Raw genomic sequence first — 14,830 nt, forward strand, 5'->3', positions numbered from 1 at the left:
AAGGGTGGAGAGATATTTGCAATTTTGCAGTCCTCCAGAATCATTCCAGGATCTAGTGATTCTTGAAAGATCATTACTAATGCCCCCACAATCTCCTCAGTTACCTCCTTCAGAACCCTGAGGTGCAAGTTCATCTGGTCCAGGTGACTTATCTACCTTCAGTGTTTTCAGCTTCCCAAGCACCTTCTCCCTAGTAATAGCAACTGTACTCACTTCTGCACCCTGACAGTCTCAAACTTCCAAAATACTGTTAGTGTCTTCCACAGTGAGGACTGATGCAAAATACTTATTCAGTTAATCCACTATTTCCTTGTCTGCCATTACTACCCCTCCACCATCATTTTCCAGCAATCCATTATCTACTCTCATCTCTCTTTTACACCTTATATATCTGACAAAAGTTTTTATATCCCCTTTGATATTATCGACTAGCTAACCTAATATTTAATTTTTTCCCTCCTTGTAATTTTTTTTTTTTTAAGTTGCCTTCTGTTGGTTGTTAAAAGCTTCCCTTCCTCTAACTTTCCACTAAATTTTGCTCTATTATCTGCCTTCTCTTTTATTTTTATGTTGGCTTCCCTTGTCAGCCATGGTTGTGTCATCTTCCCATTAGAATACTACTTTTTCTTTGGGACATATCTATCCTGCGCCTTCTGAATTGCTCCCAGAATCTCCAGCCATTGCTGCCCTGCCGTCATTCCTGCTAGTGTCTCCTTTCAATCAACTTCGGCCAGTCCATCTCTCATGCCTCTGTAGTCCTCATTACTCCACTTTAATACTGATACATTTGACTGTGGCTTCTCCCTCTCAAATTGCAAGGTGAATTCAATCACATTATAATCAGTGGCTCCTAAGGGTTCCTTTACCTTCAGCTCCCTAATCATATCTGGTTCTTTGTACAACACCCAATCCAGAATAGTTGACCCCTAGTAGGCTCAACAACAAGCTGCTCTTAAAAGCCATCTGGTAGGTGTTCTATGAATGCAATCTGAAAGTCCAAGAGTTTCAAAAAGAGGAAAAAAATACCAGACGAAATTTGCCTTAATTACAATTGACAATCTGTGGTTTAAGAATCTATTTGCTAGACCCCCGGAGGTTTCCAAATGGACTGCTCATCTTCAGCACTTGGTTACAGGTTGACAAAGCAACTTCCAACACTATTCAGAAGTTAAAGCCAAAAAAGACTAATCTATTTTTTGTTTTCAAGAAATTGAACACAGAATAGTTGAGTACATGATAGAGTAAATTTGAGAGGCCACCTAAATTTCTTCTGGATTTCTATTTAAAAATCAATTTTCCTTTAAAATCAATTTTAATTCACCGGTTATAATTATATATTTTAATCCTTCTTCAGCCCTCATCAACTGAGCTCTCCAAAACAATACTTTCTGAATGAAGCAAAATCTTTGTTGTAATTTGCAGTAACGGTGGGAAGATCTTTTCACATCTTCCCTCTAAAGCTATCACAATTGCACACAATAAAATATGAAACAGTCCAGCAGATGGTATCATGTGGTACTGCGCAAACACTGCTTTGTCACAAACACTTGATATCAAATGAGAAATTAAACAAGGACCATGCCTGGTTTCTCAAGTAGATGAAATAATCCCTCTAGAAAATTTTGAAGGGAGATAATTTGACTTTCTAATTCTTCATATAATCAGTCAGATACTCTGGCTATTTATGGTATATTTTTATTTCATAGCACTTCAATAAATACTTCATTAGCTGCAAAATACTCAACATCTGTCAGATCACTAAGTAGTTAAATTCAAATACTTCCTTCTCCACATCTATCTTCCCCCTTTTTTCCCCCGACAATCTACAGTTGCTTCTCTGGGGCTTCCCATCTTCCTCTCTGACTGCTTTCTTTTCTCTGTTTTTGCAACCATTTTGTTTGTTTTTTTATTATCTCCCAAAGGTGCATGGGAAGGTTTGTGCGCTTAGCTTTAGGAACTGCATGCCAGGCCTTTGGAGATTTGTTCAAATCTATGTCCCTATTAATTTGCAGATAACAGGGATATTTTATAGATTTCAGCATCATGATTTATCAACAGAAAGAAAGCAATACATCAAAAATATCCTTATCAAAACAACCTCTTAGCTATGAGTCAAATAAGAAACTCTGATCTGAAATAATTCAAGAAATTAAATCATTCCAAATCATAATGACAAAGAAGCACATTTAACTCACTGTGCTTATGCTGGTTCTTTATACAGAAGTTCTATCAGTTCCATTCTGTCTCTATTCATATTTCACAACCAAATTTTTTTTCCCCAGGTACACAGCAATTTCATTTGGAAGCATGACTGCTTCCCTTCTCATCACCTATAGAGCAAAAAACTTTCTGTTGGGGATCTGGAATGTGTGTGAATCAGTCAAGCACTTGCTTAAGCAAACTTGATAAAGAATACACTATTTTGCCTGAACTAGGAAATTAGAATACAGTGATTAGATTCCAGTTAATCGGGGCAGCCGCTTATTTGGGCCAACTCTTAAAAGAACAAAAACTAGTTAAGTAGCAGGGATTTCCTTTCTTTATTTGGAATACTATGGTGCTTATTTTGGACAGGAAACTGTTTCTTAACAGTTTCTAACTAGCGTCAGTCACGTGTACTTGTGTGGCTGTCAACACTACACCATCTTCAAATAGTGTCACTTTCGTGTTTCTGTTCAAAAAAAGTGATTTTTTGAGAGTTGGTGAGAAGTAACCAGTAAGACAATTTAGAACTGTTTTACTAATGCAGTTTCCAGCTTTCAGACTTAGAGGAGCTAGAAACGGCCGGGAGTGAAAAATGAAATGTGCTCACTACTTCAATAACTTAGGCACTACAAATAATGCAATATCGACAATAACCTTGAAAGTTACAATGAAAATAAATTTGAAGGATGCAAATGGCGAAAGCATTGTATGAAGACAGTTTGTTATCTATACTGGGTGTCTGCATTGATTTTGTTCATTTACAGTCGATCAAAAGAACAATGAAGCATACACTGAATTAATTCCTCCATCGACAACTATTAGGAACTAATATACAGCTCTGTTGTAGTATTAGTAGCATTCCAATTTGTTCTGTATTTGATTTAAATACATAATTTGTTACCCAGTTAGAGAAGTTTGTTTTAAATATATACATGTTTTTGACTATTTCCATGAAACTTTGGCCAATTGAGACAGCTGCTTAATTGGGCCAAACCGTACTGGTCCTGATGTGTCCCTATTAACTGGAATCCTTTGTAGTTCCTTTATTTCAATTTTTAAATGATTCGACAATGAATTAAGAAAATGTTAAGGAAGCGAAGCAGCAAAGGAAAAATCAATGTTTTATAAAACTGCATGTTTGTAAAACTGAAGTCTCTGTGCCAGCAAGATCAACTGCAAAATGAACACACATGCAAAATGCTTAAGGGGAAAAAGGGCTATTTGCAACAGCTTTCCAATATCCACATATATTTGCAAAAGTAGACTCTATAAAATGCTATCTGATGCATTAATTCCACAAAATCCTGGTAAAAGCTGCAACTGATAAATAACATCATTTTTTCAAATAACAAAAGAAACAACTCAAAACCTTTTTACCTCTTGTCTGATTAAAGCATGATCTACAGTCTCATTCAGATAAATGAATACTGTTTTTATATAGTATTAGGACATCTACTTTCATTGTAAGATACTGAACACTACTGGCAGCAAATCAAGTTTGAAATATGTGATTCGGAGAGGCTTCGACAGGTGGACATAAAGAGGGTGTTCCCTTTTGCAGGAGAATCAGAACAAGTGGTTAAGGTTTAAAAGACATTGCCTACTTAGGATAAAGAAAGCAATTTTATTTTCTCTTAAAGCATTGCAAGACATTAGAACTTTCTTTTTGAATGGGTGGCTGAAGCAGAGTCTTTGAATACCTTTAGATATATTGACAGTATGCAAGGACATGAAAGGTTACAAAGGTAGGCTGGATTACAGAATTTAGATTAGTCAGTTGAGCCATTTTATTAAATGGGGGAAGAAATTTAAGAGGTTGAGTGCCCCACATCTGTTATTAATAAACATAAATTAAATATGTTCAATAATGTTACAAAATATCCAACTACAATCTAAGGCACGTCTAACACCCTTCACAGATTCACTGCCACGGAGACAAGAGACTTACAGTGCAGAAAGAGGCCTTTCAGTATATCCCAAGCATCAAGGGTCCCAACAACATCCATGGACCAAGCAAACCTCCACCACCAGTCTCTGCTTCCCACTACTAACTCCGTAACGACCATTCCTTTCAGATTTCCCAAAATCATTTGCCCAGAATCTGTAGACAATGAAGTGACTGCAATTCCCATTGTCATTGTAAAAAAAGTTCTCCATGAAGGTCTTGCTTTTCTGATAATCAATGTCATCAGTTCGACAGGATTCCTGGCACCCAACAATATAGTAATTGAATGCAGAAGCCAATCACACGAAAAAAATCCTCAGAATGGAAGCATCTCATTAAAATTTATATATAAATAAAGCTTGAAGCATACAGGATTAAAGAAAGAAATACAAATAAATAAAAAATAAAAGCAGTAAGGTTGGATTATAGTATTTAAAGCTTAATTATGGTTAGAAATTCATGTAGAACTCAAGCACGCAAAATAAATACACTAATTTCAGAGGGACATGAGAAAAACTCATCTATTCACATCAACTCAAATGATTTCAGATTGACTTCAGGCACACAGTGACAAATAACACAGAACATGGTGACAAACTGGATCACTGATTTACTTCTGTATAAAGTGAGACATATGCAAATATCACAGGTTTGCCAAGTACTGATACACTGTCAAAATCACCACAAAATCAGGGTAATTGAAAAACTTGTGGCATTTACCTTTACATAAATTATCAATGAAATCCAAATGTTATTAATTTATTGTGTTTTTAAAAGAAGTATGCTTCTACTCTTTGCAGGTCAACCAAATACTGTACATTTTAAAAAGTTGCAATTCCTAAATCAGATGTGTACACACATATGAATCACGTTAGTTTTATTCTATCTACTTACTCTGGATAACAGGTTATGCAGTTCATGAGGATGGAGTTTGACAACTTCACCCAATTGTTGAGCTGCTGCTTTTCTGGTTACTGGCGTAGTCCCAGTATCAAGTAAAATAAAGAGACGATCAAGTCTATTGAAAAGAAAAAATAATGGCTTTTAGTACTTTGATGCAATATTATTGTACATGAAAATTATTTACTGCAAAACATTTGAACGTTTGCTAATGCTGAACATTTAAATAGTGATAGCATTGTACAAGTTCTAGAGGAAGTTTCAAAAAAAGTTTTATTGGAGTTGATTTAATTAGTTATTTTCCTTGTCTTACGACAATACTTAAATAGGCTTTCTAAACCCAAACATCTGGAGTCTACTCATTTAGCAGAAATTTCTATAAAAGAAACGGCAAAGAAAAAGAACACAATTATGCACTTATATTTACTGCAGCTATTTATGAGGGTGCTAGTTAGACCTTTCAACTTAAACTTGTAATTAGATATTGCTGAAGCGATTCCCATGTGTGGTTTACCTGGCAGCTATGGGGACTTTAAGCCCTTAGTTAGGTCAAAATGTTGAGCTTTCAATTAAACACATTCCAAGAACAATTTTTTTTCCCAACATGATACACATTAGCTAGTCCATTTAATAATTCAATAAACACATTTTGTTAGTTTGAGTTTATATACAAGCATCATCTCCCACAGATGTGCTAATTGTAGATAGCCATGTGACTTTATAGACAAGCAACTTTATTTACCAGATACAGTGGAATCTGGTTAATTCAGAACACATCAGGACCAGTATATTTTGGCCTAATTACACCACAGTCTCAATTAGTTGAAGTTTCACGGAAATAGTTAAAAAGGTATAGATTAAAAAAAAATACTGCCTGAGTAACAAAATATGTAACAAAGTACAGGCCCAGAGCTATGAAATGCTCCTCATACATTAACCCTTTCGTTCCCCCCAGTCATTCCCATGAACCTCCTTGAGACCTTTTCCAATGGAGTACAACCTTTTGCTGACAGCCAACACTGGCACACTTCAGGGATGTGTGCTTAGCCCACTACTCTACTCGCTCTACACCTGTGACTGTGTAGCTAGGCATAGATCAAATGCCATCAATAAATTTGCTGACCATACAACTATTGTTGGAAGAGTATCAGATGGAGACGAGAGGACGCGCAGGAGCAAGATATACCAGTTAGTTAGTGGTGTCGCAATAACAACCTTGCACTCAATGTCAGTCAGACCAAATAACTGACTGTAGACTTCAGAAAGGGTAGGACAAAGGAACACAAACCCATCCTCAGAGAGTTAAAAAGAGGAGAGTGAGCAATTTCAAGTTCCTGGGTGTTAATATCCCTGAAAACCTAACTTAGCAATGCAGCTATAAAGAAGGCAAGACAGAGGCCATATATCATTAGGGGTTTGAGGAGATTTAGTTTTGTCACCTAACACACTTAAAAACCACTACAGATGTACTGTGGAGAGCATTCTAACTGGTTGCATTACCATCTGGTATTGGGGGGGGGGTGGGCTGCTGCACAGGATCGAAGTAAGCTGCAGAGAGTTGAAAAATTAGTCAGCTCCATTATAGATACTAGCCTCTGTAGTATCCAAAACATCTTCAAAAAGCTGTGCCTCAGAAAGGCAAGCTTCATCGCTAAGGACCCCTACCACCCAGGAGACATGCCTGCTTCTCATTGTTACAATCAGAAAAAAGGTACAGAAGCCAGAGGCACACGCTCAGGAATTCAGTTTCTTCCCCTCTGCCATCCGATTTCTAAATGGCCACTGAACCCATAAACACTACCTTACTACTTTTTAATTGCTGTTTTAGCACTACCTATTGAACTATTTAACACACACACACACACACACAGTAATTCAGTTTTTTCTCTATATTTATCATGTAATGTACTGTTGCCACAAAGTTAACAAATTTCATGAAATATGCTGGTGATATTAGGCCCGATTCCAATCCTGAGAAGGGGCCCAAAACTGCTCACACTACTCCAAGAGCGATCTGACCAATGCCTTACAAGCTTCAGAATCACATCCTTGCTCTATATTCTAGTTCTCTCAAAATTAATGCTAACATTGCATTTGTCTTCCTTACCACTGATTCAACCTGCAAGTTAACTTTTAAGGAATCCTGAACAAGGACTCCCAAGTCCCTTTACACCTCTAATTATTAAATTTTCTCTGTTTAGAAAAGTCTATGCCTATATTCCTTCTGTCAAAGTCCATGGCCATATACTTCCCTGCACTATAGTCAATTTGCCACTTCTTCGCCAGTTCTCCCAATCTGTCCAAGTTCTTCTGCAGATTCTGTGTTTGCTCAACACCATGTGCTCCTCCACTTATCTTTGTCACCTACAAACTTAGCTACAAAGCCATCAAGTCTGTTATTTCTGATATCCAAACTGTTGATATACAATGTGAAAAGTGGTTCCAATACCAACCCCTGCGGAATTCCACTAGTCACCAGCAGCCAACCAGAATAACACCCATCCCTTTACTTTGACTCTTCCCTCCTGTCAGCCAATCTTCTCTCCATGCTAGTATCTTTCCTGTAATACCATGGGTTCTTATCTTGTTAAGGAGCCTCAGGTATGGCACCTTGTCAAAGGCCTTCTGAAAATCCAAGTAAACAACATCCAACGGCTCTTCTTTTTCTATCCTGCCTGTTATTTCTTCAAAGAATTCCAACAGATTTGTCAGGAAAGATTTCCCCTTATGGAAACCAAGCAGACTTTGGCCTATTTTATTATGTGACTCCTGGTACCCTAAAACCTCATCCTTAATAAGGGGATCCAACATCTTTCCAACTACTGAAGTCACACTAACTGGCCTATACTTTCTTCTGCCTCCCTGCCTTCTTAAAGAGTGGCATGACATTTGCAATTTTCCAGCCCTCCAGAATCTAGTGATTCCTGAAAGATCTTTACTAATGTCACTACAATCTCTTCAGCTATCTCTTTCCAAACCCTGAGGTGTAGTTCATCTAGTCCAAGTGACTTATCTACCTTCTGACTTTTCAGCTTCCCCGGTACCTTCTTTAGTAATAGCAATTACACTCACTTCTGCTCCCTGACACTTGAATTTCTGACATATTGCTGGTGTCTTCCACAGTGAATTCTTTCAGATTCTAAGGCCTCCTAAAATATACCTGGTATCTTTGGCTTATCTAAGCATCACTTAGATTAAAAATGCTCAATTCATTTGATTTAAATAATATAAATTTGAAAGAAAATTACAATGCAGTTATAAAATATAAGCATGCCAGAACTGATTATTTGATCCCGATTAAATGATTTTTCACCCGATTTATGCCCACTGGTTCTAATTTTTGGGTTTAGATTAACCAAAGACTGCCTCAGTCAAGGCAACAATTGTTCACTATCAACTTGAATAAAATTATGAAAGAGGAGTCAAAAGTGCCATCTATTGTAAAGTGTTTTACAATTAGGAATCTTCTTTATTACAAAGGTGATAAGAAACGTAAAGAATTTCAAACAAGAGAAAATCTGCAGATGGTGGAAGTTTACAGTCACAGATTTAACTATACCCAATGCCTGGGACTGGCGTAATGCTCCACCCATCTAACTCTGAGCAAGCATCACTTGCAGCAAAGCAAAGCTTTCATTTAAAGTACAAGATGGCTTTACATTCCATGATGTCATCCCACCTTATCTTACACCTACAGTGACCCATGGGCCAGTGGCCCAAAGCATTTAGTTCTCTTATTTTTCAGTATCTTGCAATTTATTTTCTATCACACATGCCCATCAATCCCCACCCCCCATGATTCTCTAGCTTACACAAAAGGATAATTTAAAGTTATCAATTAATCCACCAGAATGTCATTGTCCTAACATTGTAGAGTGTAGAAACAGGCTCTTCAGTCAAATACACCACAATGACCAAAATACAACCCAAATAATCCCATTTGCCTGCATTTAGCCTGGATCCCTTTAGACCAGGGGGCTCCCAACCTTTTTCCTGCTATGGATCCCTGCCATTAACTGAGGTGCCTGTGGACACTAGGTTGGGAACCTCTGCAACTTTCCTACCCACATACATGTCCAAATGTCTTTTGAATGCTCTAAGTATACACAACTCTCCCACTTCCTTTGGCAGCTTGTTCTGTATACTCAGTGCTCACTGTAGAAAACTTGTCCCTCAGGTCCTCCCCCCCACCTTCAACCTATGCCAATTTTAGATTCTTGTACTCTGGGGGAAAATATTGTGACCATCCACCTTTTCTGATTGAGGGCACTGTGCCTTATGCCCTCTTCTCCACTTTCAGGAAGTACATCTTTGCACCCTTAGAATCATAAACAGGAGAAAATCTGCGGATGCTGGCAATCCAAGCAACACACACAAGATGCTGGAAGAACTCAGCATGCCAGGCAGCATCTATAGAAAAAAGCACAGTCGATGTTCCGGGCCAAGACCCTTCAGCAAGTCCTGCCCAAAATGTCAACTGTACATTTTTCCCATAGATGCTGCCTGGCCTGCTGAGTTCCTCAAGCATTTTGTGGGTGTTGCTTGGATTTCCAGCATCCACAGATTTTCTCTTGTTTATGATTCTAAGGGTGCAAAGATATACCACATAGTTGAGAGGTGTCGCTAACAACCTTGCACTGAATGTCAGTAAGACCAAAGAGCTGACTGTGGACTTTAGGAAGGGTAAGGCAAGGGAACACAAACTAATCCTCAGAGGGATCAGAAGTGGAGAGTGTGAGCAATTTCAAGTTCCTGGGTGTCAAGATCTCTGAGGATCTAACCTGGTCACAACATATCGATGCAGCTATAAGAGAGCAAGACAGTGGCTATATTTCATTAGGAGTTTGAAGAGATTTGGTTTCGTCAACTAAAACACAAAAAAATTTCTATAGATGTACCGTGGACAGCATTTTCCCTATCGGGTTTGAGGGTGGGGTGCGGGCTATGACACAGGACCAAAAGAAGCTACAGGAAGTTGTAATACTAGTCAGCTCCATCTTGGGTACAAGCCTCCGTAGTACCCAAGACATCTTCAAGGAGTGGCGCCTCAGAAAGGTGACATCCATTATTAAGTACCCCCATTACCAGGGCGTGCCCTCTTCTCATTGTTACCGTCAGTGAGATACAGAAGCCTGAAGGCACACACTCAGCGATTCAGGAACAGCTTCTTCCCCCCGCCACACTATTCCTAAATAGACTTCAAACTCGTGAACACAACCTCATTTAAAAAAAATATTATTTCTGTTTCTGTACTTTTTTAATCAAATACTGTAATTGATTTACTTTTTCTTTCTATATTATGTATTGCATTGTAGTGCTGCTAAGTTAACAAATTTCACGACACAGCTAGTGATAATAAATCTGATTCTGAATTCTGATTCAAATGCTTTGCTAAAATCCACATGAACAATAACTTTGCCGACATCCTCGTTAATCCTCGATTATCTCTTCAAAAAATTTAAATTCACAAGACATGATTTCCCATGTATAAAGCCATGTTATCCCTAACAGTCTTTTTCTTTCCAAATGCTGCTATATCCTGTCTCTCGGAATCTTCTCCAGCAACTTTCCCACCACTGGGTCCAGAAGACTTGGCTACCTGGCTTGTCTTTGCACAAAGAACGTTACATTATTTGTAACCTTCCCATCTTGCAGCTGTGGATAAGGAACATACAATAATGTCTGCCAGGCCCCCAACAATTTCTTCTTTTGCTTCCCACAATGCCCCATGATACCTCTGGTCAGGTCCTGGGGATTTATCAACCTCTTGTACCATGTCATCAATATCCCTTTCATTATGTCAATACTGTTTTAGGACATTACTGTTCTCTTCCATGAAATCTCAATCTTCCATATCTTCACCAAAGTAAATATAAATGAGAAGTATTGACTTAAGACTTTGATATCCTCCATGATTCCATACTGAGAACCAAACTGATCTTTAAGGAAAACAATTTTTCTCCCTGGTTCCCTGGTTTTAGATACTTGTAGAATCTTTTAAGATTTTCCTTTATTTTCTCTATCATCTCGTGTCACCTTTTGCTCTTCCTGAATATATTTTTTCCTCAAAGAATTCACTTAATCCAACCTCCCTATAACTGATATATGCCTTCTCCTTTTTCCCCTGACCAGAGCTTCAATATTATTGCGACTTGGTAGGTAACCAAAAACCTGAGGACCCCCATCCTATTACAGAGTGTACCAATTCTGCAAACAGTATCTGAGGTCAGGATTGAACACTGACCTAAGCTGTGAACAAGCTGCAGAAAATATGAGATGAGCAGACTGATGAATAGCTTGTCTAAATTTTTGTGATCAAACCTGGAGTGGGGTTTAAACTCAAATGAGCAAATAATATAGGCAAACATTTCAGTCAAGTTAATACTTTATTTCAGTTTTGACATTTTCACATGATTCGCTAAAGCCAGTGAACACCCTGTTTACCTGATCAAAAGGCCGGAAGAAGATACGACAGAACTGTTTTAGACAGCATATAATCACTCAACAAACATTACCAAAGCAGATTGGGAAAACTACCAAATTGCAATTTGTAGAATTATCTAGTGTGTAAATTGGCTGCCACACTCAACTTAAAAATGGTGATAACTGTATAAAACTCATTCATCTGTGGGTTACTATACAGATGCTTAAGAATTCATGTAATTATGTGATTTCCCTGGGCCCAATATTATAATGACTGAAATACTTTTCTAATGACTTTTGGCAGCAGATTGCAACTTCAGTCACAATATGGGTTTTAAAAAAAAAATTAGAGGGGAATAGGTATCCACCAAAGACTAAAGATTTTCAACTAACTTTTGTGAAATTTAGAACTCTACTGGTAAATGCCACTGATAAAACTGGATAAGTACAGAAAAGACTGCTGATTTTGAGTGTTATTTGTACTTCACAAATTTAAAATAGAAAACAAAAACTTATATACAAAACAGCTTAAAAATGTCTGATACAGAATGTCTCCATTCTATCTCCCACCCCAACACCTCCATACTTTTCTCTAAGCCACTCACTGCAGAAGTTAAAACAAAAATCATGAAAATCTATTCTGAAAGCTGCAAGTATTTAAAACCAATCACAACAATGAATAAATTACTGGGGGTGGTCATAAAAAGGCAAGTAATTTCTGGCCAAGGATAGCACCAAATTTCTGGAAGTATGAGATAAGTGACAGAAATATTCTATAGATCTGGAAGCATTGAAATAAAAACAGTTTAAGGATTCAATTCTATGACCATTCATTAGAAGTGATTTTTTTTATCATTATGGTGTAAGGAGTACAAGGAAGTGAATAAACAAGGATGCAGGTTTGGGATTACTATAATTTTTAATTCTCATATTGTTTGTGCTTTAACGCATAAATTCAATTTACAGGACGCAAGCGAGGAAATACAAATACTATATCCAATAAGTTTGAAGTTAATACATATGACTTTTTAAAGCAATGAGCAGATCAACTGTGGTTGCAACAAAATTATTGATAAACACTAAAGAATTTTAGATGACTCAATACATGCAACCAAGATGCGCAAAATTCAGAGATCAAGCGCATGGTCATATCACACTTCAAAAGCTGATGATGAAAGATTAGCTTTCCCAGACGTAAACTGATCTACTGATTGCCTTCAGCATTGTCTTTTTTTCTTACTCTGCGGGCTGTGGCTCATTCTACTCACGAATCACAAAGTAATAAGGTTATTCGCTGGGTCCGAGTTACGTGGAAATTACAGGAAATTACGTTTTAGAGGCATTCTTAGGGTTTGGATTAAGATCAACCAAATTTATTCCAATACTATTCACAGCATAATTCTATTTTAATTTAGAAAATAATTTATTTGTTACAAGATCCTTTATTAAGAGACCATAATATTAGATTACCAATATTAACTTTCGGAATGCATTGTAAACTGTATGTGAATAATAGAAGGCGACTGGTGATTCAGTACGTGTCAATACGAACCCAGATTAATCTATTGTGCCTATCTGACGAACAAGAATTTCTACATATCATCAGTAATTTAAAACCCAATCCTGGACATTTATCCTGTAAATAACTGTAGCCTTGACTTCGCTGGCCCAACTATCACTTGTCATCATTTCTCCGACAGGCCTCAATACCCAACGTTAGTATTTCCAACCACACTAAGATAGCAAACAAGTTTCAGAGACATTTGCTAGCTCGAGCTCAGTTTACTGCGAGATTTATAATTTACTATTGAACGGCGGACCTCGTTGGCTTGGATCTAACAGAGGCCTTTCCTTCCATACTCTTTTCGTTTAATGTTAATATGGGGGAGCTAAAACACTAACCTCGAAACCGCCATTAAGGATCTGTAGCACACAATGAGTCGCCGTCCTGCTTTTGCCCAATACTCGCGGCTTTACTGCAGCATTTGTAGCTCACCGGCGGCCCATGCAGGGCTCGTCTCAGCAGCAACGCCGGAGGCCGCGCCGCAATAAACCTCGGAGCCGGCAGAAGGGCTTTAATTCATCTCCTCGACGCAGAAGATCAAAACACTTAAACCCCACACCGCATCGATTGTCCTGTGATCGCTGATTTATGGCTCGGTAACATACAACAGCCGGTTAGCCCTCCGGACAGGGTCGAGAAACGTATCGCATAAAAATGTGAAGAAAAACGACTTTTTTGCGAACAGGGAAGCCGCTCTCAGCGCGTGGATTTATATGAGGAGCCATCTTGCATTTATTGTCATCTCCATGTATCCCCCCATTTGATTGGCTGTAGTGGCTTCAGACGGCCAATCCCAATCAAGGTCTTTGAGAAAACAGGCCGACGGTGCGGGTGGAGAAGCGCTTCCTGCAGCGGGAGTCGGTGGAGTTCCTGGCGGAGGAGGGAGAGTTACCGTTCGGGCCTTATCCACGCCGCCTTGGGGAAAATGGGCACCAACTTTATTATACAATTTGGTTGAGAAATTGTCCTTCAATGACGGAACGTACCGCTAAAAAATAATGTTTCAACCACTGATAAAATTAGCTGGAGTAGCCACCGTGACAATTTTAGTAGAAATATTTAGACTTGGAACTGGATTTTCAAATCGAATTATTCTTCATCGCGGCTTCACTTATAGACTATACTTAGTTATGACTTCCACTGCGAAGGCTCACTGGAGAGGGACAGAAAAATAAAATTTGTATCCAGATGTAAACTTCCGTTATCAAGTACGATCAAATGCCAGTGTCATTTTCTATGGCCCAGTTTAAACATTTATATTTATTATAGCCGGTAAGCACTATAAGCACGAGCTGCTATAATACATTTATATCTTAATGACGGTGGCGGCATTACCGTCAATCCAGAGGCAACCTTGTGAAGTTCACATTTCAAATTTTCCTTATGACGGTAATATGAAATGTACAAATTTTTACCAAAAGGGCAGCTTAATTTTAATATTTTCTAGTACATCTTAACAAAATGCTGACAATGCTTGCAGACCGGGTGATATTAGTGGAGAGAAACAGTTGACATTTCAGGTCAATAACACTTCCCCACCCTAACACACGATTAAAGAGTAAACTATAGGGAAAAACAAAATAATATTTTGGCGTCTAATCGCATTCGATTTTGAAGAGTATACATAATGTGCACGATGCACAATTATGCATTTTACAAACTTGGATACATTCTTTCATATGCATAATGCAAGTTTCATTTATTTTGTCAAACTTTCCCTTTTGCTAGTTGAACACCAACCATTTAGAACTGCAGCAATTTGTAATCAAGAGGAAACCTGGAAAATTACAATT

General features: G+C 38.0%; 1 protein-coding gene across 2 annotated transcripts in view; it reads right to left on the reverse strand.

Annotated features, from left to right (window-relative positions):
- btaf1 (BTAF1 RNA polymerase II, B-TFIID transcription factor-associated) overlaps positions 1-13,786 on the reverse strand; it is an 81,359-nt gene extending 67,573 nt beyond the window's left edge. For both annotated transcript variants that reach the window (XM_072239350.1, XM_072239349.1), the window contains exons 1-2: positions 13,376-13,786; positions 5,045-5,168 (exon numbers count right to left, since the gene is read on the reverse strand). In XM_072239350.1, coding sequence (XP_072095451.1) covers positions 5,045-5,168; positions 13,376-13,389 — 138 coding nt within the window. In that variant the 5' untranslated portion in view covers positions 13,390-13,786. The remainder of the gene's footprint in view (positions 1-5,044; positions 5,169-13,375) is intronic.
- Positions 13,787-14,830: the final 1,044 nt, after the last annotated feature.

Source organism: Mobula birostris, chromosome 21 (genome assembly GCF_030028105.1).
Source record: "Mobula birostris isolate sMobBir1 chromosome 21, sMobBir1.hap1, whole genome shotgun sequence".
NCBI lineage: Eukaryota > Metazoa > Chordata > Chondrichthyes > Myliobatiformes > Myliobatidae > Mobula > Mobula birostris.